The sequence below is a fragment of the Nomascus leucogenys genome, chromosome 20 (assembly GCF_006542625.1).
Source record: "Nomascus leucogenys isolate Asia chromosome 20, Asia_NLE_v1, whole genome shotgun sequence".
NCBI lineage: Eukaryota > Metazoa > Chordata > Mammalia > Primates > Hylobatidae > Nomascus > Nomascus leucogenys.
Window position 1 is genome coordinate 23,607,778 of NC_044400.1, and position 26,485 is coordinate 23,634,262.

General features: G+C 39.9%; 1 protein-coding gene across 1 annotated transcript; it reads left to right on the plus strand.

Moving 5' to 3' along the window:
* The first annotated feature begins 5,227 nt into the window (after nt 1–5,227).
* On the plus strand, nt 5,228–22,954 carry DDX18 (DEAD-box helicase 18). Its single transcript, XM_012497838.2, has 14 exons — nt 5,228–5,474; nt 8,044–8,331; nt 10,304–10,447; nt 11,823–11,958; nt 12,312–12,412; nt 12,524–12,723; nt 12,809–12,923; nt 15,226–15,365; nt 15,596–15,757; nt 16,107–16,259; nt 16,915–17,028; nt 19,542–19,598; nt 19,882–20,059; nt 21,155–22,954. The coding sequence occupies exons 1-14, from the start codon at nt 5,390–5,392 to the stop codon at nt 21,295–21,297; spliced, it is 2,016 nt and encodes a 671-aa protein (XP_012353292.1). The 5' UTR covers nt 5,228–5,389; the 3' UTR covers nt 21,298–22,954.
* Nucleotides 22,955–26,485: the final 3,531 nt, after the last annotated feature.

Genomic DNA, 26,485 nt, shown 5'->3' on the forward strand with positions numbered 1-26,485 from the left:
TCAGGACATAGGCACGAGCAAAGACTTCATGACAAAAACACCAAAAGCAATTGCAACAAAAGCCAAAATTGACAAATGAGATCTGATTAAATTGAAGAGCTTCTGCACAGCAAAAGAAACTATTATCGGACTGAACAGGCAACCTACAGAATGGGAGGAAACCTTTGCAATCTACCCATCTGACAAAGGCCTAATATACAGAATTTACAAGGAAATTAAACATACTTACAAGAATAAAACAAACAACCCCATCCAAAAGTGGGCAAAGGATATGAACAGACACTTCTCAAAAGAAGATATTTATGCGGCCAACAAACAAACATGAGAAAAAGCTCAACATCACTGATCATTAGAGAAATGCAAATTAAATCCACATTGAAATACCATTTCATGCCAGTCAGAATGGTGATTATTAAAAAGTCAGGAAACAATACATGCTGGCGAGGCTGTGGAGAAATAGGAACACTTTTACACTGTTGGTGGGAACGTAAATTAGTTCCACCATTGTAGAAGATAGAATGGCGATTCATCAAGGATCTAGAAGCTGAAATACCATTTGAACCAGCAATCCCATTACTGGGTATATACCCAAAGGAATATAAATCATTCTACCACAAAGACATATGCACATGTATGTTTATTGCAGCACTATTTACAATAGCAAAGTCATGGAACCAACCCAAATGCCCATCAATAATAGACTGAATAAAGAAAATGTGGAACATATACACCATGGAATACTATGTAGCCATAAAAAGGAATGAGATCATGTCCTTTGCAGAGACACAGATGAATCTGGAAGCCATCATCCTCAGCAAACTAACACAGGAACAGAAAACTGAACACCACATGTTCTCATTCATAAGTAGGAGTTGAACATTGAGAACTCATGGACACAGAGAGGGTAACAACACACACCAGGGTCTGTTGGGGCGTGGAGAGTGAGGGGAGGGAACTTAGAGGATGGGTCAATAGGTACAGCAAACCACCATGGCACACATATACCTATGTAACAAACCTGGACGTTCTGCATGTGTATCCCTTTTTTTTTAGGAGAAATAAAGATAAAGAAGAAGAGAAAAGAAAAGAAAAAGGACATTAGTGGAAAAACTAGTGAAATCTGAATAAAGTCTAATTTAGTTAATAGTAATTTATTAATGTTAATGTCTTTATTTTGATAAATGTATCACGGCTACATAAGTTGTTAACATTAGGGAAAACTGGGTAAAGGGCACTGTCTTTGCAACTTTTTTGCAAGTCTAAAATTGTTCCACGTAAGAAGTGTATTAAAAATAAATTCATTTCCATCCTCTTATTTCCAAAACATACTGCACAAGCAAGACTCAGTCTATGATTCAATCATCAGTGGTCAGACTCTATGACTCAAAGAGAAGGAAGTCAAATGCAGTTCATTTTAACATTGTCACTATCTCCTTATTAACTCAAGCCTGACCCAGCCCCTAGACTCTTTCCCCTTTCAAATCTCCTCTTATTCTCTTGGCTACAAATCTGCTCTTGATCCCTTGAATTGTTACTTAATAGCATATTAAGGCTTGTCTTTGACAGCCTTTTCTCTGACCTTAGATCTTTGTCTCCTCAAAAAATACCTCCCACCTGAGTAGCATGCTGTCCCGCCCTCCCACCCATCCCTCTTTATTATATTGCGTTGTCTGGTTGTAATGTCTTCCCAGCATTTAGCTTCATGTAAAGGTATCTTGTTCAATCACTTGGTTTACTTATACCTGTCTTCTCTTATCTAGGCTGTAATCTCCTTGGAAATAAGGACTTTTCCTGTCTTGTTTACTGCTGATCCCTGGGGCCTAAAACAGTACCTGGAACAGATAGATGGTATTTTTTTTAATTAATAAACAAATAAACTTCTTGACAGAAAGGTTTCTGTTATATGTTTCTGTATCCTCTCCAGCTCCTAGGACCACTGCAATAATAATGACTTGCCATGAATTGTGGTGATGCTCTTTAAAATAATCTCTCACTCTTATGTCCATCAGTTCACTGAAGAAAACCTTTCTTAAGTAACAGCCATCTGCTTTCTACAATGTAGAAATACACAGAACCAGACTCTGGTCCAGGAAAGTCAGGTCATGTGAAGGAGGCAACATCATGCTTATTTACAATAACATAGCACTTTTTAAGTTCCAATGCACGACAGAGTGGTTAACCTTATGGAAATAGCATTTGAAAGTTCCTAGAAAATCACTTCAAGAGTCCTAATGCAGTGATTGGAGAGGATGAGTCAGTTATTTCTGGCTCACAATTCTACAATGTTGGTGAAATAGATGATTTCTTTTCCCAGTGAAGTGGGACATTTTTAATTTGAATGACAAGAAACTACACAAATCTGCGTTTTATTTTACAAACACTTGTCTCAGGTTTAAGGATCTCAAGCGAAAACTGAAAAAAAAAAAAAAAACAGCATGAATAAGACCTGTTCTATGTTAAACTTAATTATTTTTAGTCAGGAGGTAAAAGACAGAAACTCCTGGCCAGGTGCGGTGGCTCACACCTGTAATCTCAGCACTTTGGGAGGCTGAGGCGAGTGGATCACCTGAGGTCAGGAGTTCGAGACCAGCATGACCAACATGGAGAAATCCCGTCTCTACTAAAAATGCAAAATTATCTGGGTGTGGTGGTGCATGCTTGTAATCCCAGCTACTCAGGAGGCTGAGGCAGGAGAATCACTTGAACCCAGGAAGCGGAGGTTGCGGTAAGCCAAGATCGCGCCATTGAACTCCAGCCTGGGCAACAAGAGCAAAACTCTGTCTCAAAACAAACAAACAAACAAACAACAACGAAAAAAGACAGCAACTCCCTTCCTGCTTCTTCCTGCTGCTGGCTCGGTACCTATGCACAATGAATATCGAATGACAGACTCCATCCCCAGACCCCTTCTCAAGGCTAGGATGTTGCTCCTGTCATGAGCTTCCTTTTCATTGCATTCATCGTAGTTTATAATTGTTTAATTTTCTGTCTTTCCCATGTAAGCTCTGTAAGCTCCAGAAAGGTGAGCCAGGTCTATCTCGTCCACCATTTTATACCCAGGATTTAGCACATGCCTACCACACACTCTTAGCACAAAAATGCTCAAAAAATAATTGCATAATGACTACATTTGCGATTATTTTATGGCAAATGACCATATTCTGAGGAGACAGACCTCTGTGACGGAGAGCCCAAGCAAGAAGTTTTAAAGACTGAAACGCATTCTGAATAGATACTGGGATAGGCTCCAGCTGTGAGGAATAACAGGATTTTCAGAAGCACATGATTTTTATCTCACCCTCACAGATAATTTTTGAGTAGCTAACCCAATGACATTGTTTTCTTTGCTAAAGTAACTGCTTATGTGGCCTTGGAAATTCACTCTGTTAAAAATAACTCTCAACCCTAATTTTGAGAGTTGATTTGAAATTATAATTTATCATTCTTCTTCTAAAAATCCAGAAGAATTGGCATCGGTAGCTTTATCTACATTTCTTAAAAGGTTGTCAATCCCTAACATTAAGCATTTCCATGCACCTCAAAGGATCAGCTTCTCTGATCTAAACGTCTTAAACACCTCATAAATGTGGGTTTTTTTGGTTTTGAGGAAATGACTGCCAATCTTCAATACTAGCTAGAAAAAGTCACACTCTAGAAAAAAGGGAGTACCTTTCCATTACTACTACCAAAACATAGCCCCACAAATTTAAGTTACAACATAAAGGAAATAATAAATTTTGAGCACTTTCTATATAGATGTCAGTTACATCTATTTCAAAGTCACAGACCTAAAACTCACACATGTAATCATGTGAATATATATGTATTTACATAGAGATATAGAAATAGATATATATGTGTATATACATATATATAGATATATATATAAATTTAAACTGGCATATATATTTACACTGAGATAAATGTTTGTGTGTGTGTGTGAATGCTTAAATTTCTGACTCATCCTTCAGCCTGCCTGATCATTAACAACTTAATCTAAGCACATTATTATTTGTCTTACTTTTCTAGTCCAATCCAATGTGATTTCGAAGTCAATTCTTTCACATTCTGTTTAAACTTCCTCCCAAGTTTTCTCCCTCTCTGTTCCTCCCTATGATCATGTCTAATCTCCAGGGTCTCATGTTCTGCCACTCCAAGTAAACAGATTAATCCAGGTTTCATGGATTCTTCCAGTTGTTCAGCTCAAATTGATTATTGTTAAGGGGAATTTGAATGCATTGGGCCAATTTTTAAAGACAAATATGAATTTTTATGGAAATCTCCAAGTATTTTAATGTTGATAACAATTTTTTTAAAAATTAAATACTGTATGCATACTCCTGTCTTCCTCCCCATCCCAAAAAAGAGATGACTATTAGCTAGCCAGATTGCAATTTCTGTCCTGGACTCCTGAAGGGTCCATGGGTATACTTAGGGAATATATAAACCTCTTTTTCAAACTGCAGTCAACCTATTATTAATGTAATGAAGTTAATTTAAATTCATAGCAATCAGTATTTTTAGTAAGCTAAAAAGAATAATTTAGGATGGAATGAATGGAATTGAAGGAAAAATAGAGTGAAAAGCAAGAATATTATTTTGAGAAATGTTATATTTACGTGTGTATGTGTACCAACTGACACAGAAATTGTACTTCTGAGGAGAGTGGCAAACAAGTTTGGAAATGCATATATATAATTTAGTTTTATTCAGTTTCCCAAATACAGTTGTCCCTCAGTATCCACAAGGGATTGAGTCCAGGACCCTCTATGGGTAACAATATCTTAGGATACTCAAAGCCCTTATATATGATAGTGTAATATTTGCATTTATTTTACACACAACCTCCAGTATACTTTAAATCATTTCTAAATGACTTATAATACCTTATACAACCTAAATGCTATGAAAGTAGTTATCACACTGTATTTTTTAATTGTTTTTTTTTAATGTTTTCAATGGGGGGTTGGTTGAATCCACAGACAGGGAACCCAGATACAGGGAGGGCCACCTCTAGTTCTGCACCCACAGAGGATAGGAACATAAAAATGCGGACTCCCTAAGGCCTCCTTCCCCTCCACGTTCTTTCTTCAGTCTTCCTCTAGGGGGAGCTCAAGTTAGCTTTAGCACAGCGTGAAACCAGTGCAGGGTCTGGCCTCCACTTCTCCAGGGGGCGCTGCAAAGATTTTGGTCGCCAAAGGTATCACGGTGCGCGCGTCTGGAAGCATTTCCGCTCCGGAGCATTTTCGTTCCGCCGGGTGCCCGCGTTCCTGTGACGCATTTCCGGTTGGCAGAGCTGCGCACGTGCGGCCGGAAGGGAAGTAACGTCAGCCTGAGAACTGAGTAGCTGTACTGTGTGGCGCCTTATTCTAGGCACTTCTTGGACAGAATGTCTCACCTGCCGATGAAACTCCTGCGTAAGAAGATCGAGAAGCGGAATCTCAAATTGCGGCAGCGGAACCTGAAGTTGCAGGGTGAGATGCGTTTACTCGCGGTGGCTCAGGAGTCCCACGCGCGAGCCCTGGCGCGTTCGGGTGGCCGGGGGCCCAGCTGCTCTGTGTGACGGAGGCAGCTTCCCCTGCAGCGTGTGTGATTGGGGAAAGTGAAAAGGCAGCCTCCACTCGGGACCCGCGCTGCTGCCCACTCGTCGCGGGCTCCAGCGCTGCTCCTGACCTTTCTGAGCAATCAGTTTCTTCTTACAGCGTTAGAGCAGGAGGACTCCCCGTTCATTTCTAGGCTTGCAACTAACCCTGCCTTTTGCATTTCCACCTTACCTTTTGATTCCCTCACCACCTGCAAGTCGCACCTCACCTCATCCCTCATTTCCGTTTATGCTACATGGAACATCTCATTTACACCCACTTTTCACATCTATTTAATTACCATATTTCTTTCCCCAAAAGCCCGTCTCGCTGTTTCCACAGAGCTTCTTTGATACTGTTGCCTTCCTCTACCCACTTCCACACGCTCTCGTAGCACTTTCTCACAAGAGCTTCTATGTATTTGTGTCCTGTACAGTGACCTAAATGAAAAGGATTTTACCTGAATGTCACCTTTCTTACCTACCTCATTTGCAGTCCCAGTGTCCTGAGAGTGGGGCCACAGATCTTGAAGTAATTGTGTTAACCTAAGTCCAGGTTAAGATATAAACTCCCCGAGGGTAAGGTTGGAGGCACAGTGCCTTGCCCCAGTTGGTTTTCAACAGGCATTAATTGAAAAAAAAAAAATTCTGCAGGAGGCAATACATTTGTGAATTTTAGGAATGTGTTTTGAAGTACTCTTATATTTCTAATTCCTATAGAATAATACTACAGCATCACTAACTACTTTTCAGTGCATATGTAAGTAAATTTGAACAAAAGATGGTGTTTTATCTTTTTCAGTAAACAAACAGGGAACCTTTGGTAAGGACATTCTCGGGTACAGTCATGCGTCGCATAACAGGAGGGAGAATACATTGTGAGAAATGCGTCATTAGGGGCTTTTGTCGTTTGCAAACCTAAATCTACTGCACACCCAGGCTACATGCTATAGCGTGTTGCTCCTAAGCTGTCATCCTGTACAGCATGTTACTGTACTATACTGACAGAATTGTAACACAATGGTAAGTGTGTGTATAGCTAAATATATCTACACATAGAAAAGGTACAGTAAAAAGACTCTGACATGAGAGATTTAGAAAATGGTACATCTGTATAGAGTATTTACCATGAATGGAGTTTGCAGGACTAGAAGTTACCCTGAGCGAGTCAGTGAGTGGTGAGTGAATGTGAAGCCCTGGGACGTTACTGTACACTATAGACTTTATAAACACTGTACACTTGGGCTACACTGTTTAGTTTTTTAATACTTTTATTCTTAAATTAACCTTAGCCTGCTGTAACTTTTACCTTATAAACTTGTTAAATTTTAACTTTTTGACTCCAATAACACTTAGCTTACAACACAAGCACGTTGTACATACAGCTGTACAAAAAGTTTCCTTATGTCCTTATTCTATGAGATTTTTGTTAAGTTTTTTTTTTCTTTTTAAGCTTTTTGTTAAAAATGTAAAGACACAGACACATTCAGTATCACTGTCTTCCACTTCCACATCTTGTCCCACTGGAAGATCTTCAGGGGCAACAATAGGCATGGAGCTGTCATCTCCTATGATAACAGTGCCTTCTAAAATACCTCTCTCCCTGAGGCTCTTTTACAGTTGACTCTTATTTTTTTTAATAAGTAGAAGGAGTAAACTCTAAAATAATGATCAAAAGTATAGCAAATACATAAACAAGTAACAGTTTATTATCACGTATTATGTATTGTACATAATTATGTGTGCTGTACTTTATACGACTGGCCTTACAGTAGATTTGTTTACACTAGCATCACTACGAACATGAGTAATATGTTGCACTACGACATTGCACTAACTGATGGCACTAGGTGATAGGAATTTTTTAGCTCCGTTATAATCTTATGGAGCCACTGTAGATGTTGTCCTTTAATTCACAGAAATGTCATTGTGCACGCATTACTGTATTTGTGTATGATAAATATTGGAGCAAATAAGTGGTCTTATCAACTGAATTTTCAACTCACTGCAGCCTAGAAGAGTTGGGGTTGAATGTTTTGAAGTGGTATGAAAAATAGTACTTGTGTGAATGAGTTGTAAATGTCTTTTTCAATATATCAGTTAATCATATGTTTATCAAATACTTATGTTTATTCTGTAACTGCCATTATCTGACCTCATCTGTTTAAATATTTGACCTCATTGAAGTTTTCCTGTCCTAGACTCCTTAAAGTCAGATGTATGGTCTTTTGAAGTTAATAAATCAATATAGCTTTCCCTTTTCCAGTATTTTTTTCTTCAAGATAACTTACTTTCCCTATAAGGGAACACCATAAAATTATAAGTTGTTTTAATTACATGAAAGAGAAGAAAAGCTAAATAATTCGTGTCAGGAAGCCATAGAAGTTCTTATTTGGGATTTCAGTGTTTTTAAGTAAACTTGTCCTTCTTTGTCACAGTATATGTTCTGTTTATTTAAACAGGGGCCTCAAATCTGACCCTGTCAGAAACTCAAAATGGAGATGTATCTGAAGAAACAATGGGAAGTAGAAAGGTTAAAAAATCAAAACAAAAGCCCATGAATGTGGGCTTATCAGAAACTCAAAATGGAGACGTGTCTCAAGAAGCAGTGGAAAATGTAAAAGTTAAAAAATCTCCCCAGAAATCCACTGTACTAACCAATGAAGAAGCAGCAATGCAGTCTCCCAATTCAGAATCCAAAAACAAAAAGAAGAAGAAAAAGAGAAAAATGGTGAATCATGCTGGGCCTGGTAGGTATTTATTATCTTTGAACTTCAGCCATTTAGTTTTTCACAGATGGTTGTTGTTCCTCTTTCTATTACTATTGTGTGCACATGACATATGAGAATTCTCTGTACTCATCAGTATATTAGAGATTAGCCTGGTAGCTAATGGAAACATTTTATTGGCAGAAGCGGGGAGTCCATTTCAACTTTTCTCAAAATATTGAGGAATATATTTTTAATTTCACTAACCTTGAAGAAAACCTCACTCTCAGAAAAGACTCTCCTTAGAGTTCTGGAAGTTTTCTCTTTTTAAGTTACCTTTTTTCCTGCTTGATTCTTCCCATTTTCCTTCCATAAATTCCTCCCTTTGAAAGGAGTATTAGTTACAAAGTATATAAAGTAGGAAACTTCTGAATAAATAGAACATTAATTTCCAAGTGCTAAGAACGGCAGGAGGAAAAGGAAGGAATATTTTTTGAAGATGATAGAATTTCAGTAAGCTCGGATGAAAGAATAGACATTTCAATTGAGATTTGTACAAGCAGAGATGTCAAGGTAGGATAAGATAGGGGTCAGCAAACTATCCCTCCTTCTACCTGTTTTTTTAAAAAAAAGTTTTACTGGGTCATAGTATTGCCTATTTGGTTGTGTTTATGGCAACAGAGATCATATGACCTGCAAAGCCTTAAATATTTACTGTCTGGCCCTTTACAGAAAGTTTGCCAGCCCCTGAGTTAGAACATCCTATTCATGTATTTTACCTGAAATAAGGGTTTTATTTAGAAAGGAGCTATGCACTTTTCCAGACATGCATTATGTCTTCATGATGCCTACACACAGAAGTCATTGTAATTCTGTTCTGAAATTATTGCCTTCACAATTCTTGTTTTGAATATGCCCCGGGAAGTGTATTATTTCTGCTCTCAAGCATTGAATCACAATGCTTGGAGTTTTAACCTTATGGGTTTTTTGTTTTTGTTTTTTTGTTTTAATGAGATGGGGTCTCACTGTGTTGTCCGAGCTGGTCTTGAACTTCTGGGCTCAAGTGTTCCTCCCGCCTCGGCTTCCCAAAGTGCTGGGATTACAGGCAGAAGCCACCACACCCAGCCACCTTATGGGTACATTTTAAGAACTATTCCAGGGAAAACAAAATAAGCCATGGAGACCAGCTGAAGATATCTGTGGCTTTTGAACATGTAGGTCCTACAAAGTTGACTCTTTCCTGGAAGGGTGGCCGTCAGGTACAGGGAGGAGACCAGTACTGAGCTACAGAGAGTCCTGGGTTCTGGTCTAAGTCAGTTCTTTTCAAACATCACTAATTGCCATATAGTTTTATATAAGCACAGCATGTGGTTAATCCATTTGACCCAGAGTCAAACATTGAAAAGAGAAGTGAGAGGTAGGTCTGAAAAGGTAGTTGGGGCCACATGAAAGTTGTGAATGTAGAAATGAGAAGTTGTGAATGTAGAAATGAGGGTGGGAGGAAGCCCTGCCTTTCCTCCCACCCTCATCCCTGATAGCCAAGGCACAGTCCAGTGTACGTCAGCCAGGCAAGTGGATTGTTGTCCTTCCTTTACAGTCTATCTCTAGTAACATGAAGAGCCTTTGATAGTAATTGGCGTGGGAGGAAAAATGACTACTTATAATGAGTTTTTAAGGATTATGTTATCAGGTATGCTTTCTTTCCTCTCAGTGGAGTATGTGAAACTTATAATTGGTATGTTTATACTGTTCAGTTGAACTTTTAAAAGTTTTAAATGAGAAGGTATAATACATTAAGAAGCCTAAAAAGTTTTGTCACCAAGTCTGTCTGTACCCCGGGTTTTTAAATATAACCAATCATTTTTCACCAAACAGAATTCTTAACAAATTAATACAGAAGATATGTAGCTTTTGAAATATACGTCTTTACATCAGAGATCTTCTGTTTGTTGATCTCATTTGGAATTTTATTTTAAGGAAAAATTTTTTCGGGTTTTGTCTTTTAAAACCAAAGATACAAAAAAAGCAAAAACTGAAAACAAAGGACAATCTGAAGAAGAAAGTGCTGAGACTCCTAAAGAAACAGAAAATAATGTGGAGAAGCCAGATAATGATGAAGATGACAGTGAGGTGCCCAGCCTGCCCCTGGGACTGACAGGTAACGTCCAGGAAGTTTTCTAGATGTAGCTTCTTTAAAATGTGCCTCTCTTAGATGATTATAAGTTTGAAGGTTCGGTTGTGACTTTCAGTTTACCTGAAAAAAGTAACTATCAACAAGAAACTTTTTTTATATCTTTCTGCTACTTTTTCTCTTTAGCTTCTATTTTGTGGTGTTTTAGTTCTTTTTGGTCCCTATTTTTTTCCTTTTGTTCATTCCTGACACTAAGTATTTTATGTGCACACTAGCAGCTTGTAGGATTCCTTGGTTTGTCCTTTTCTGAGTCTCATTCTATGCTGTAATAGGAAAATCATTGGACCTGTACCAGGTTAACCTCCTTTGGCCTTTGTTCCTTTATAAAGTTGAGTTTAGGCTAGAATTCACTGCTCCTAACCAGGTATGTCTAGGAGTTACTTGAGTTGTTTATTTGGTTTGGGTTGGTTGGTTTGTTAAAATGTTGAGGCCCAACCCTAGACCTGCTTAATCCAAAGTGCAAACGTTTTGGTAGTAGCTCTCGAGCAGGGAAATTCGCCCCTCAAATAAGATGAGTAACTCATCCTGGTTTGCCCAGAGCTTTAACAGTTTTAGCACTGAAAGTTCTGAATCCCAGGAACCTCCTCTCTCCCTAGCTTTGTGAGAAGATTGGTCATCCTAAGCCTAGGAGACATTTTTGGTTCTCAGAGCTAGGAGCAGTCTGCTGGGATCTGGTGAGTAGAGGTCAGAGACACTGCATAATATCTTATAATGCATAGGATAGTGTTTCACAACAAAGAATTATTCAGCCCAAATGTCAGCAGTGCCAAGGTCAAGAGTGATTGGTTTACACCCTGGGCATGTGGAGTGTGGGGAACCCCCAGGTGATTTTGATGCCTTCTGCTGATCCACCACTGTACTACTTGATACGTAGGCTCAGCCTAACATTCTGTGGCTGTATCTGACTCTTCTGTGTCTTGTTGGAGTGAGATTAACAGGTTTTTTTTTTTTTTAATTGACTTCACACTCAGTTTTTATTAATGCTCAGTGTTTTCACTCTTTATATCAGATTTCTTATGCATTTCATTTATCTCTGGACTCTCATTGTTTTCCTTGTCTTGGTATTTTTATTTGATATAAATTCCTTGGTTATACCTCCTCTCCACCCCTCATTTCGTTATAGTATGGGCTCTGGACTATAACTCACACAGCCGTTAACAGTGGAGAAACTTGAAAGATATAGGGTCTTTTTCTTGATATTATCACATATGAATAATTAAGGTTTAGCGTTTTCTTACTGTGGGAAGCTTTTCTAAGCAAAGTAGATTTAGGCAACTGTAGCAATACTAACTTTTTTTAAAAAGATAAATTTGCTAATGATAAATTGTCTTCTTCTGTTTAGGAGCTTTTGAGGATACTTCGTTTGCTTCTCTATGTAATCTTGTCAATGAAAACACTCTGAAGGCAATAAAAGAAATGGGTTTTACAAACATGACTGAAATTCAGCATAAAAGCATCAGACCACTTCTGGAAGGCAGGTATGATTAACACTGAAGCTTAGATATTGGCATCTATTTTTAGAACTAGTAGATTATAAAGAACATACCAGTTTATTCTGTTGATTTTGTACTATATGTTGGGTCATGTATCCAGCATACATTAAAGGCTTTAAGTTAATTACTGATGTTTGAAGGAAAGTGTTCGAAAGGTATTCACTTCTGTTGTAGCACACTTCTGACTTATGATTTCGGTATATAACCCAGGTGATCAGTTTCAGCGCTGTAGACATCTTCTTGTTCATGTTCTAGCCTTCGTGCCTAAAGTGTGTGTATGTAGTACATCGTAAACGAGTAAGCTAAATGTCTTTCTCCTTTCCCTTTTTAATATTTAGGGATCTTCTAGCAGCTGCAAAAACAGGCAGTGGTAAAACCCTGGCTTTTCTCATCCCTGCAGTTGAACTCATTGTTAAGTTAAGGTTCATGCCCAGGAATGGTAAGCTTTCATCTGCTTGTTTCTGCCATTATTTCACTGGAGGTTTATTGTAGCTGTTACGGACTTAGTGGTGACAACCACATTTAGACTTTTACCGTATATCATTTTTAGGAACAGGAGTCCTTATTCTCTCACCTACTAGAGAACTAGCCATGCAAACTTTTGGTGTTCTTAAGGAGCTAATGACTCACCACGTGCATACCTATGGCTTGATAATGGGTGGCAGTAACAGATCTGCTGAAGCACAGAAACTTGCTAATGGGATCAACATCATTGTGGCCACACCAGGCCGTCTGCTGGACCATATGCAGGTAAGAGATGTGGTGCTTGTCTCATTGTCTTGTATGAACCATAAACTGACAACTAATAGTTGTTCTTTGTCCTTTGTTTTGTTAGAATACCCCAGGGTTTATGTATAAAAACCTGCAGTGTCTGGTTATTGATGAAGCTGATCGTATCTTGGATGTGGGGTTTGAAGAGGAATTAAAGCAAATTATTAAACTTTTGCCAAGTAAGTAGGTAGCATCTGCATTTGGTTTGCAAAGTATCTGTTGGAGGTAGGTAAGAGTTGTTCCTATAGAAAAACTGTACTAATGCCAGAACTTTGCCATAGCCAAGTGAGGCAGTTGTGCCAATTAACCTGAAAGGTAGTTTGGAATACAAGCATCAAATGTATTAATAACTTGATATAATAGTTTTCCTGTTTTAGAAGTTATACTGCACGTTAAACAGTCTTCACATAGGTCCTATCCTCCACCTCTTGCCCGTTGTTACCTCATCTAACATCCCCCAAGTAGCCGTAGATTTGTTGCCTTACTTGTACATACCTTGGTTATAGTACTTGCAACATTATGAACTGGTTATAACTAAGACCATGGTTTCCTTCATTATATAATTTATTTTTAAAAGCTGTATCGAAGTATAATTGACATAATTATATGTACATATTTATAATGTACAATTTGATGTTCTTTGATTTGTTTACCACTGTGACATCATCACTGCAATCAAGAAAATGAACATGTCCATCACACTCAAAGGTTTCCTTCTGCCCCTTTTCAGTTTCTCCCTCCCACCCCTCCTTACACACATACCTCATCCCCAAGTGAGTATTGACCTGTTTTCTGTCACTAAATTAGGTTGCATTTTCTGGAAATAAAGTTGCTGTGAACAGTCATCTACAACTCTTTGTAGAGGCATATATATCTCCTTTTCTCTTAAGTAAACCTAGGAGTGTCCTAGTTGGTATATGTTTAGTGTACGTTTAACTTTTTAAAAAACTGCCAGATATTTTCCAAAGCGGCTATACCATTTAACATTCCGATGAGCAGTGTATGAAAGTTCCAGTTCCTCCTGTTAAGTCTTGACCATCAGGTAATGTTAGCCCCAAGTTTGTTCTCTTTTAAAGTTGTGGTATTCTTGTCCTTTGCATTTCTATATAAATTTTAGAATTGGTTTGTCAGTTTCTCCCCCTTCCCTCCAAAAAAGTCTCGGATCTTGATTGAGATTTTATTGAATAGAGATTATTGGAGGAAGACAATATTGAGTCATGTAACCCATAATAAGGTATATCTCCATGTATTCAATATTTTATTTCTCTATAATATTTAGAGGGGTTCAGGATACAGGTTTATTCACATCTTTTGTCAGATTTATCCCTGAGTATTTCATTAAAATTTCAAATTCCAGTTGCTTGTTGCTTTAATATATACATATATATACACACATATTCACACATATATATATATACACAGTTGAATTTTATATTTATCTTGTATTTGGCAAGACAGTTAATCTTGTACTGAATGATTATTCAGTATGACTTTCCAGATGACTGTAGCCTTTTGGATTTTCTATATAGGCAATCATGTGCAGATAAAGACAGTTTCACCTCTTTATTTAATTTTTTTTTCTTGCCTGATTGCCCTGGCCAGAACCTCCAATATGATACTGAATAGAAGTGGTGAGAGCAAACATCCTTGTCTTTGTTCTGATCTTAGGGGAAAGCATTCAGTCTTTTACCATTAACTACATATGAAGTTAGCTGCAGATTTTATGTAGATGCCTTTTATCAGATTGAGGAAGATCCCTTCTGTTCCTAGTTTGCTGAGGATTTTTAATCAGAAATAGATGGTCAAATGTTTTTTTTCTATCTGCTGAAATAATCATGTTTTTTCTTTAGTTAACATAGTGAATTTTGTTGGTTGATTTTTCAAATGTTGAACCAACCTGCATTTCTAGAATAAACCTACCTAGTCATGATCCATTATCCTTTTTATATATTGCTGAATTCACTTTACTAAAATTCTATTTCGAATTTTGTATATGTGCTTACGAATTGTATTGGTCCATAGTTTTCTTGTCATGTCATGTCAGGTTTTTGTATAGTGTAATAACTGACTTCAAAGAATGAGTTGACATATAAGCCCTCTCTTTAATTTATTGGAGAGTTTGTGAATGTTTCTTTCTTAAATGTTCAATAGAATTCACCAATGGAATCCATTTGGGCCTGGAATTTTCTTTACATGAAGGTTTTAACTAAAATTTCTTTAGTAGATACAAGGCTATTTACAGTTTTCCTATTTTCCTCAGTTGTTTGTCTTCGAAGGAGTTTGTCCATTTCATCTAAGTTCTCAAATTGATAGACCTAATGTTTCATGATATACCATTTTTACCTTTTGTAATATTTGTAGACTCTGTAGAGACATCATATCTCCCATTTCTGATATCTCTACCTAGAATATTTGTAGTTGTGAGGCAATTGTAAAGATTCCCTAAAAGATTGGGGTTGTTTTTATATGTATCTGTTTCAGCACGTAGACAGACTATGCTCTTTTCTGCCACCCAAACTCGAAAAGTTGAAGACCTGGCAAGGATTTCTCTGAAAAAGGAGCCATTGTATGTTGGCGTTGATGATGATAAAGCTAATGCAACAGTGGATGGTCTTGAGCAGGTACCTTCTATCAATAACTGAAAACTGTAGGGATCTTACTTGGTGTTTTTATGTAATTGTTGGAAGATAATTCAGAAAGCAAATGGATTAATGAACTTTTAAAATGCTGTAGGTGAGGCATGACAGTTTACACACTATGTTTATCAGTGCTGTTGATCAAATTACACAAGTTAGGAAATGGAAAATGTCCACTTGGTTCATTTGTATCTGTCTGCTTAAACGCTTTCTAGGGATATGTTGTTTGTCCTTCTGAAAAGAGATTCCTTCTGCTCTTTACATTCCTTAAGAAGAACCGAAAGAAGAAGCTTATGGTCTTCTTTTCATCTTGTATGTCTGTGAAATACCACTATGAGTTGCTGAACTACATTGATTTGCCCGTCTTGGCCATTCATGTAAGTGATGATGATGAGCTCATTGAAAACAGGGTATGCTTCTTAAGTCCTATAGATTGTAGGATTGGAGGTATTGCCCTCTCCTCCAAACATTGTTCTGAGTAGTTTGATCACCACTAGATGATGGATCCTGTGTGAGGAGAGTGCTGCTGGATGTGGAGGGGTATGAGGACTTCTGAAGAGTACAAGACCATCCTCCTTGAGGGTCTTGCGAAACAGTTGGGGAAATAGGACATAGGCCAAGGGATGAGCTTGAAACAAAGTAGGGTAACAGTTCCACAATTTGGGGGTTCTACTGCTAGTCTTCCTCAAGATTCCAGCTCTAATGGATGTTTTTATTTAATTCTAGGGAAAGCAAAAGCAAAACAAGCGTACAACCACATTCTTCCAGTTTTGCAACGCAGATTCAGGAACACTATTGTGTACGGATGTGGCAGCAAGAGGACTGGACATTCCTGAAGTCGACTGGATTGTTCAGTATGACCCTCCGGATGACCCTAAGGTAACTGGCATCTTTGGGGTATCTTCAGAATGACTCTGCATTAAAAGTTCACTTATTCTCCCAGTTCCCTGACAGCAACTGCATTCCACATTCAAGGTAAAGATTCCCTACTATACAGTGACTGCAGTATTTCTCTGGTACTGATAAGTATTTAAGGCTTTTCAGGGCTCAGAGGGGCTGGGCAAGAGGATTGAGAAGTACCAGTGGGTCTTAAGTTATGAAAATGGGATCCTTGGAATGATCTCTTAAGAACAGCAGATGCCTGAAGGAAATAAAATTGCTTAAGGAGGTAGATAAGCTTCTATAGTATATGTGGTAGAATAAGCTTCATTGAGAAGTATTTTCAACAAACAATGGATTAAAGCCGTTTTGATGATGAAGCACACCTAATACTCATTTTATGAGATCACTGTTAATGCAAACATCATGTCCAGCCTTTTTTTTTTTTCTGGCCTCAATCATTGGCCTATTGGGGGTGATGTGTGCAGAGCGATTGCTGGCCCAACTTTGTGGGGATGTGGTGAAGGTATGTGTGGCCCAGCACCACGGGAGTACACCATCTCAGTACAGACATGCACATACCCAGGATGCAGACACGCAAATGGGCTCATGTGGAAGTCACTGTGTTAACTCAGGTTTTCTTTTCCTGCCGAAGGAATATATTCATCGTGTGGGTAGAACAGCCAGAGGCCTAAATGGAAGAGGGCATGCCTTGCTCATTTTGCGCCCAGAAGAATTGGGTTTTCTTCGCTACTTGAAACAATCCAAGGTAAAGATCTGTACTTGGAGAAAGATTTCTCTTGGTGTAGGGATTGTTAGCAAGCAACATTTCTACATTTGTCAGAGGAGTCTCGAGTCTGGCCAGTGCTGTTACAACCATTATTATGGCAGTTAAGCAAGTAAGGTTTTATGTACTTCTAGCCCAAGAAGTGAGCACAGAAGGAACTGCCCACATGGCTTGGCTTTGTAGCTCTGTTAACCGGCAACACCTCTGTGTCCCAGCCTCTTCTTTCCCATTCCCTCTAGCCCTCTTTGAAACCTTCTCCACTCCTTTGAAGCTCCCTCACACCTAGTCATCTCTGCTCCTGCACCCCTTCTTTCCTCTTACCTCGTGTAAAGCAGTGGGGAATCCTCGTTCGCTCTAGCCTCTGCCACCTCCACTGCCCTCTGTCTCCTATTCATCAACTCTTGGCCTACAGTCTCTTCTTTGCAGTTGGCACTTTACCATCTCAAATTTCTCACTGTAAAAAAGTAACTTCAACCTTAAACCTGTTCTTCTACCCCTGCCTGCAGGATAGCTACTGTCTGTTGCCTTTCCTCAGTTGGCCTTCTTGGAAAAATGGCTTATATTCTTGCCAGTTACCTCCTTCTCAGGCCCCAAACAACCAAATTTGGCTTTACCTCTCTATTGTTGCACCAGAACTGAATCCATCAGAACCCTAAGTGGCCTCTTTATTGCTAGGCCATGGGGATGCATATCAGGCCTTCTCCTCCCTGACATTTACATCCTCATTGGCCTATCTGGCATAGTCTTGCTGATAGGCTTCCTCTACCCTGTAACTATAGGCAGTTCCCTGAAATTGCTCTACAGCTTTTGCACGCTTTCTCCAGAATGCTTGGTTTCAGCTAGCCCCTGTCTTTGCTGGGAAGCCATCTCTGATCTCCTGCCTCCTCCTTGTTCCCACAGCACAGGTGCTCATCAGGTTGACAATGTGCAGGTTTGTTACATATGTATACATGTGCCATGTTAGTGTGCTGCACCCATTAACTAGTCATTTACATTAGGTATATCTCCTAATGCAGTTCCTCCCCACGCCCCAACACCACGACAGGACCCGGTGTGTGGTATTCCCCACCCTGTGTCCAAGTGTTCTTTTTGTTCGAGTCCCACCTATGAGTGAGAACATGCAGTGTTTGGTTTTCTGTCCTTGCGATAGTTTGCTGAGAATGATGGTTTCCAGCTTCATCTATGTCCCTACAAAGGACATGAACTCATCATTTTGTATGGCTGCATAGTCTTCCATGGTGTATATGTGCCACATTTTCTTAATCCAGTCTATCACTGATGGACACTTGGGTTGGTTCCAAGTCTTTGCTATTGTGAATAGAGCCACAATAAACATACGTGTGCATGTGTCTTTATAGCAGCATGATTTATAATCCTTTGGGTATATACCCAGTAATGGGATGGGTGGGTCAAATGGTATTTCTAGTTCTAGATCCTTGAGGAATCGTCACACTGTCTTCCACAATGGTTGAACTAGTTTACAGTCCCACCAACAGTGTAAAAGCATTCCTATTTCTCCACATCCTCTCTGGCACCTGTTGTTTCCTGACTTAACGATCGCCATTCTAACTGGTGTGAGATGGTATCTCATTGTGGTTTTGATTTGAGTTTCTCTGATGGCCAGTGATGATGAGCATTTTTTCGTGTGTCTGTTGGCTACATAAACGTCGTCTTTTCAGAAGTGTCTGTTCATATCTTTCGCCCACTTTTTGATGCGGTTTTTTGATTTTTTCTTGTAAATTTGTTTAAGTTCTTTGTAGATTCTGGATATTAGCCGTAGCCAAAATTGACAAATGGGATCTAATTAAACTAAAGAGCTTCTGCACAGCAAAAGAAACTACCATCAGTGAACAGGCAACCTACAGAATGGGAGAAAATTTTTGCAGTCTACCTATCTGACAAAGGGCTAATAACCAGAATCCACAGGTTGACATTTCATTACTTATCTTTCTCCCCCACAAGACGGCAAGCTGAGGGCAGAGACTAGGACTTAGGCACCGATTTTCTCTCTAGCACCTGGCACAGGCTTGTTGCTTTTCTAGTTATCTAATGAGTGAAAACTGATGGCAGATCCATCCTGTAGGATTTTGTGGCCATCCTGGCCTCCAGTGTCACAAGCCTCAATACACGACTGTGGAGTATTAGGACCCCTCTTCTGACATGGAGAAAGGGGGCTGATGGCCCTTCTGACTAGAAGCTTCAAGCTGATTCATGGTTCCCAATAGTCAGGATTATAGAGATTCTTGCAGAAAAGTGCTTTACTGACTCTATCCCTATCCAATTCCTTGTGTTTCAGAAAGAAAGAAGTGCAGATTGCCTAACTCAGCAGAGCAAAGATGAAACTCTCCCATCAACATTGGGAGACTAGAAAAAGCAGGTTTTCCTGTCTGTCCTGAGGGAATTTCATAGGCCGGTTCATCCTTCCCTGTCTTCAGTACCCAATATCAGAATGCTGATCATCCTGGTTTACTAATCTTAATACTTTTAATTTCTAGGTTCCATTAAGTGAATTTGACTTTTCCTGGTCTAAAATTTCTGACATTCAGTCTCAGGTATGTGCTTTTTAAACGTTTGTGAGTAAGCAGGAATCTTGTCCCAGCACTCCCTTTGTAGTGATTCATTGGGCAATCACTGTCATTTAAAGTCTACACTGTCATAAAGTGAGGATCAGGGTGTGTGGTGTATGAGGTTTCTTGCTATTCTAGTTACCACCACTCTGTGCCCTCTGTAAATGTTTTCCATGGAGTGGCTTTGCCCTAGGATATTTAAAATCTGGTGTTTTGGAGGTTTTTGTTTGTTTTTGTTTATTAAAACCAGTGTTTCTTTCTATTTCAGCTTGAGAAATTGATTGAAAAGAATTACTTTCTTCATAAGTCAGCCCAGGAAGCATATAAGTCATACATACGAGCCTATGATTCCCATTCTCTGAAACAGATCTTTAATGTTAATAACTTAAATTTGCCTCAAGTTGCTCTGTCATTTGGTTTCAAGGTGCCTCCCTTCGTTGATCTGAGTATCCTTTTCTTTAATGAAGGAACAAAAGCTTGACAGAGGGGCATTTTGGGCTTCGTAGTGGATTGGTATGTGTTCTGGCTCAGACTGGAGGGTCCAGTGTTCGCCCTGGTCAATGTCTGCTTGTCTGTGCTAGCACAGGACATAGAGGTTGGATGGGGTAAGCAGGGATTAATCATTAGGATGGGGTTACAGGGACAAGGCAGCTTATGCCTTGAGCCTTCAAAAGACAAAGAAATTTGACTGTCAAGGAGAGACAGAGACAGTTGTGTGTTCCAGGCAGAAACACAGGTAAAAAAGCAAACCTTCAGTGTTTGCTGAGGCTGCACGTGCAGGGTACTTAAGTGAATGGGATGTTTTGAAGCTAAAGAGGATGGGACCTTTCAAGGAGTTTTAATCCTCTTAGAGCCCCTGAAGGATTTTATACAAGAATGTGGCAAGTTCAGCAAAAGAAAATAAAACTTAGGTGTTGCTTAAAGATAGAAGGCAGGAGTACCTCCAGTTGCTTCAGTTGTGATTTATACTTTGTGCCTTTCAGAAGAAGAAACTGAGCAGCTGAAATGAGGCCTGTGCTTCAGTGCCATGGGAGTAACTTCTGAGGGGACTAGAAGACCAAATTTTGGGTCACTGTCCCCATTGTAAGCATTGAGTAAATGTCAGCTGAAATGAATATATGTCAAGTCTTGTGGAAGGAAGAGCAGCTCCTTCACTCAGGCATTCCTAAATCAATTCTGAAGAGAAATGATAGTCATTTGTTTTGACACAGGAGGTGTTTTTTTAATGTGCTCCTATCAACTTCCTGATTAAACTCATAAATCCTTATTCACTGTCATGAATTTCATTGTGTGGAAGAAATAATTAATGTGACTATTACACACCGAAGTTTAAAATCATACCTGCTAATTTAAGTCCACAGTCATGTGGCCACTCCTAATTTTCTGGAAATTTATTGCATAGGCTTATGTTCCCACATTTTCATTGCTGAGAATGGGGTTGTGGAGGAACAGTAGTGTTCATGCTGGGTTTTTTCTCTGTGTAGATGTTAGATTGGAGTTCATTATCTTTTTTGCTTGATTTCCTTAACGTTTGCCTCCAGACGTCAATAGTAATGAAGGCAAGCAGAAAAAGCGAGGAGGTGGTGGTGGATTTGGCTACCAGAAAACCAAGAAAGTTGAGAAGTCCAAAATCTTTAAACACATTAGCAAGAAGTCATCTGACAGCAGGCAGTTCTCTCACTGAAGACATGCCTTTCTTTCATCTTGAATAACTTTGTCCTAAAATGAATTTTTTTTCCCCTTGATTTAACAGAATTTTTGTAGACTTCAGAATTTGGACTTACCTAACAAGAGTATAAATTGACTTGGGTTGCAAGCACTGAGCACTGTTACTTCTATCAAGTCTCTCTTTTATTTCTGGGATATAAAACAGGCTTTAATTTTCTTGGTTGCCCAAGGGCAGAGCAAGGAATATCTGGTGTTTCTTGTGATGATAATATTTTAATTTTAAATATCCCTCCCTCGTACACACAAGTGTATGTTACCATTTTAATATAATTCTTTTTGTACCTTTCCTTCTTGTTTTGTGAAGATTTTTGTGGCATGGATTGCTGTGCTCACTGCTGTAAAAGGTGACCTAGTGTACTGGGCAGCTGGTGGCAGTGCAGAAAAGAGTCTCAGGTTATTTTTTGTTTTTAGTTATTTCTTGGACCTTGACAGTATCTAATGACTCCTCCTGAAAATGCTGCAGTATAAAAGAGCAAAGAGCTTTGGGAAATACCTAAGAAGCATCTTAAGATTAGGGTGGCATTTCTTTTGTAGATTGTTGATTTTAAAGCAACAGGCCTTTCTCAGGTGTTTCGTTTTTTGGAGCAAAAACTATGGGTTGTAATTTGAATAAAGTGTCACTAAGCAGTTATAACATTTGATGGCGGGGGGTAGGATGGAATTGAGATGTTTGAGCCTCATTTACATCAATAGAGGTGTAATGTACTGCATTTCTTCATTTGGTAACGTAACAAAGACTTTAAAAACACACATACAAAGAATGATGATGCTCCTCATTAAGATTTGTTTAATTCAAGGTGGTTTGGATTTGGTAGGCCTTTGCACTCTGTAGAGTACTTAGAAGACAAGGGCAACTTTCTTGGAGTTAGAGCCAAGCCATCAGACAGTGCCCAGCACACATTAATGTTAGCTTCTTTCTGAGAAAAAAATTCCTCTTCCAGGCCCTGAAACAAAAAATACATTTGCTGTGAAGATTGAAAATGAACAAAGTTAGAAAAAAAACCAGCAAAATCAGTGATTTAGTCAGAAGAGTTTTTTGTTGTAGGAGCACTTGATTTCTAGTGTGTTCTGTATGGTATATAACTACAAGATAGTACATTTTGTAGCAGTTCAAAGCCAAAGTTGCTAGCATCATTTTGCTGTTGTGCCAGTTAATCATAGGATCCCATTTAATAAGTGTGCTAACATCTAATGTAGAGAAAACTAGTAAAGAACATTCCAGTAGGAAAAGAAAAGAACAATCTTCCATTTCTGGGCTTGGCCACCATCACCCTGGTCGGACCTCTCCTGGGCTTCCAACCTTGACTGCTAAGCTCCTGACTTAGCTTCTTGGGTTCCTAATTCCTGATGTTTAATAACTCTCTCCGGGATCATGTTTTTCTGATTTTTTTTTTCAGAAATAATGTTTTTAAAAGACAAAAAGGGAAGAATATTTAATTACTGAGCAGAAGTAAATACTGTTGGTATTTTGTACATAATCTAATTTTTATATGCATGTTCGTGCTTTTTAATTTTTTTTATCAAAAATTAAGTCATCTACCTACTACTTGTGACCAGCTTGTTTCATAACATGTTATTTTCTTGTGTCATTAAATAATTACCTCAATGTTGTATTTCGTTTATGGATGCTTTGTTGACCCTTGTTTGGTCTGCCAGGATTTAGGTTCAAGATACCTGCCTGATTGTGCCAAACTGGCTGTCCCTATCTCAGTATGTCTTGTGCTCCTACTAGTCTTGAGATTGTTTACCTCTAGTATAAGTCAGTCTCTAGAGGTTTTGTGAGAAAAGCATATAAACAAAGTGTACAGGGTTGGCCCTGCTGTATGAGAACTTACTTCAGGTCCATTAGCAGCCTCATCCATGATCTCCATTACCTGTAGTCACAATAAGATACTTTGAGAGGCCACATTTACATGACTTTTATTACAGTATATTGTAATTGTTTTATGTTAATCTCAGTGTGCTAATTTATAAACTAAACTTTGTCACAGGTAATGTATAGGAAAGAACATAAGGTTCAGTGTTGTCCACAGTTTCAGACATCCACTGGGGGTCCAGGAATGTATCCCCGGAGGATAAGGGGGAACTACTGTACTCGCTGGGTGTTGTGATTGTAGTGGCAGGATGGTCCAGGCTAGGGACAAGAGACAACCAGACGACCAGCCTGGCCAGATTCAGATATGAAGGAGCCAGTTACTGGTATCACGTACAGTGAGTGAAAGCAGCACCATCTGCAAGGCTCATGCACAGTAAGGGCTTCATTTGGTGGCAAAAGTGGGCGTTTGACAGGTGGGATTAGGTGGCTGCAGCCATGAAGGTTCGAAGGCAGAATGTGAGGTGGGGGAGCCAAGCACATCACTACATGCAGGTAAGTCTTTGGGTCCTGTGGGCTGCAAGTGATGTCACTGCTATGTCTAAATTTATTTAGTCTCAGCCAGCTTTGTATAAATAAAACAAGATACCCCAAACAGGATCCCTAAGTTATACAGGGGTTAAAAGTGAGAGCTTTGTAACCAGAATGCCTGGATTCAAATTCCAGCTGTGCCACTTGCTAACCTCGGGGCCTGATTCATGAGTGAAGCAAAAGTAATAATACCTCCTTCGGAAGGCAGTGCTCAGGACAGTGCCCTGGTGCTGAGTGCTCTGTCCGTGGTACCGGCCTCTGTGCATCCTACATGAAAAACTTGTTGCCATACAGCAGCAGGTACAGAGGCTCATCCCAAACCCTGAGCCAGTCTGGGCTTTGGCATACAGGATTTCTAACAGTCTGGATCTCTTGGAATTCTGGAGAGCAGACTTGGGCTTTGGAAAGCAATCCAGTCCTGCAGCACCTTCCTAAGGTAGCTGTCCAGTATATTAATGCTGTTTTCAAGGTTACTGTACTGAGTATGGGGTGGCAACAACAACAGTGTAGTGTGCGTTTGGATAACATAATTCATAAATTAAAAGCCTGTTAGATGTCATAAACTGCAGAGGACACAAGAATATGCGCAGATCCTTCTTAGGATGGATACAGATTAGAGAAGGTAGGCATAAATAGTTGCAATATTGTTTTCTAAATGATGTGATAGATGCAGGCAAATATTCCAGCTATTACGCCTGGAAATCCTGCATCCTCGGGTCCTAGTGGACTATGATTTTCTTGCCCCATCTCTAGGAGATTCTGATTCAGTAGGCCTTTGCCAGGGCAGAGGTATGTAGGTGATGATCACGCTCAGCTAGGTTTGGGAGCAACCAGACTAGAACCCATTCACATACAGACTCTTAGTAAATGTTTTCTGCTCTCATCTTGCAAAGTCAGAGTGCCCAGCACAGGCAATGGTGTTAGTACGTTGTAGTCATTCACAAACTAGGGCTCCCCAGAAGAGAGAGGCTGGGGCTTTCGAGAGAGAAACAGCTGTGTTTGATTTGAATGCCTGGTGTGGGAAGAAGTAGGACAGCCTAGCTTCATGGAACCTCCTTGCACCAGACAAAGCCTCCAGATCCCTCCACAGTGCTCCATTCAATACCTGTCCGTTGGTGGTGGACCAGAGAATTTGCCTTGGCCACATGTCTTTCAGAAAAAAAGCCACTCTCCCTTCTGGGACTCAGAGCATCTGTACCTGTAATATAAGAGGGGAATGTGGGAAATTCTAACTAGATGATCACTTTTCTGTGGAGGGAAAAAAACATTTTTTGTTTTGAGAGGCTAGCCAGCGTCAAACCTTTTTTTTTTGAGATGGAGTCTTGCTCTGTCACGCAGGCTAGAGTGCAATGGCGCCATCTCGGCTCACTGCAACCTCCACCTCCCGGGTTCAAGCGATTCTCCTGCCTCAGCCTCCCAAGTAGCTGGGACTACAGGCGCCCGCCACTACACCCGGCTAATTTTTTGTATTTTTAGTAGAGACGGGGTTTCACCATGTTAGCCAAGATGGTCTCGATCTCCTGACCTCGTGATCTGCCTGCCTCAGCCTCCCAAAGTGCTGGGATTACAGAAATGAGCCTGTTGGCCAGGCTGGTCTCAAACTCCTGATGTCAGGTGATCCAACCACCTTGGCCTCCCAAAGTACTGGGATTACAGGCATGAGCCACCTCACCCAGCCCGCATCCAACCTTTTATTTGGAGGCAATACCTTTCAAGTACTGGTGGGTTACTGAGATCACCTCCCATCAGACAAGCAAAAACACCTCCCATGCAGCCAGGGTGGGGCTGTGACCTGGGTTTGGCTAATCACATACATTTGCCCAGAGTGAATCAGATACTAGCTAATAAAACAGGAGCAGAAACAGTAGATGTAGCAGCTTTCTCATCCAGGGTCCAGAGGCAGCTGTGTTGGGAACAGGCAGCTCCAGCTGTGGCACCAGGCAGCAGCCGTGCTCACACCAGATTGAGAGTGACTGAGTGTGTGCCATGACTTTGTCCAGGGTCCTGCCCTTTAGCTACCTGCCCTTGTTCCTGCCTATTTTGCAAGCCTAGTTCTGCAGCCATTTCATATCTTTTCAATTAATTATGTTTCAGTTTAAATTACTGAGTGGCTTTTTGTTGCTCATAGTTAGTCCAAGGATATAATAACCGCTAAGGTTTGGTTTCTCTCCCCTCTTTTTGTTAAAATGTCCAGGTTGCTTGCCACCATTCTTGCCCTCCCTGCCTGGAGCCTCCTGCCCCTTGGCACAGGGAAAATTGGACATTTTGAGCAAGGCCAGGACTTTGAAACATCTAGGGCAAGGATGCGTCGAAAAAACAAGTGGCAAACTCACCACCTCGGGACAGGTCCTGAGGAAGCTGCTCTGGAGGTTTGGGAGGCAGGCAAAAGCAGGATGCTTGGCATCACTGGGGGCCTCTAGAGGAGTGTCCACAGCTGGGAAAGGGGGAGCCAAGGGTTGTCAGACCTCCCAAGGCAGCACTTTCTGGAGTCAGGCAGAATGTACAGGAGGCTTGGAGCAAGTGACTTCCCTGCTCTATGCCTCAGTTTCCTCATCTGTAGAATGGAAGGAATGAATACACAAGGATTAGGTGCACAGAGTCAGGCCGAGTCAGATCTTAGAAACAAGAGCTAACTACACTATTATCAGGAAAAGGAGGAAGAAGGTCAGAAACAAGAGTTTTCTAGGACTTACCGGTTTCTCACACCCTCTCCCCACCATCAAAATCATGGTTTCAGAGG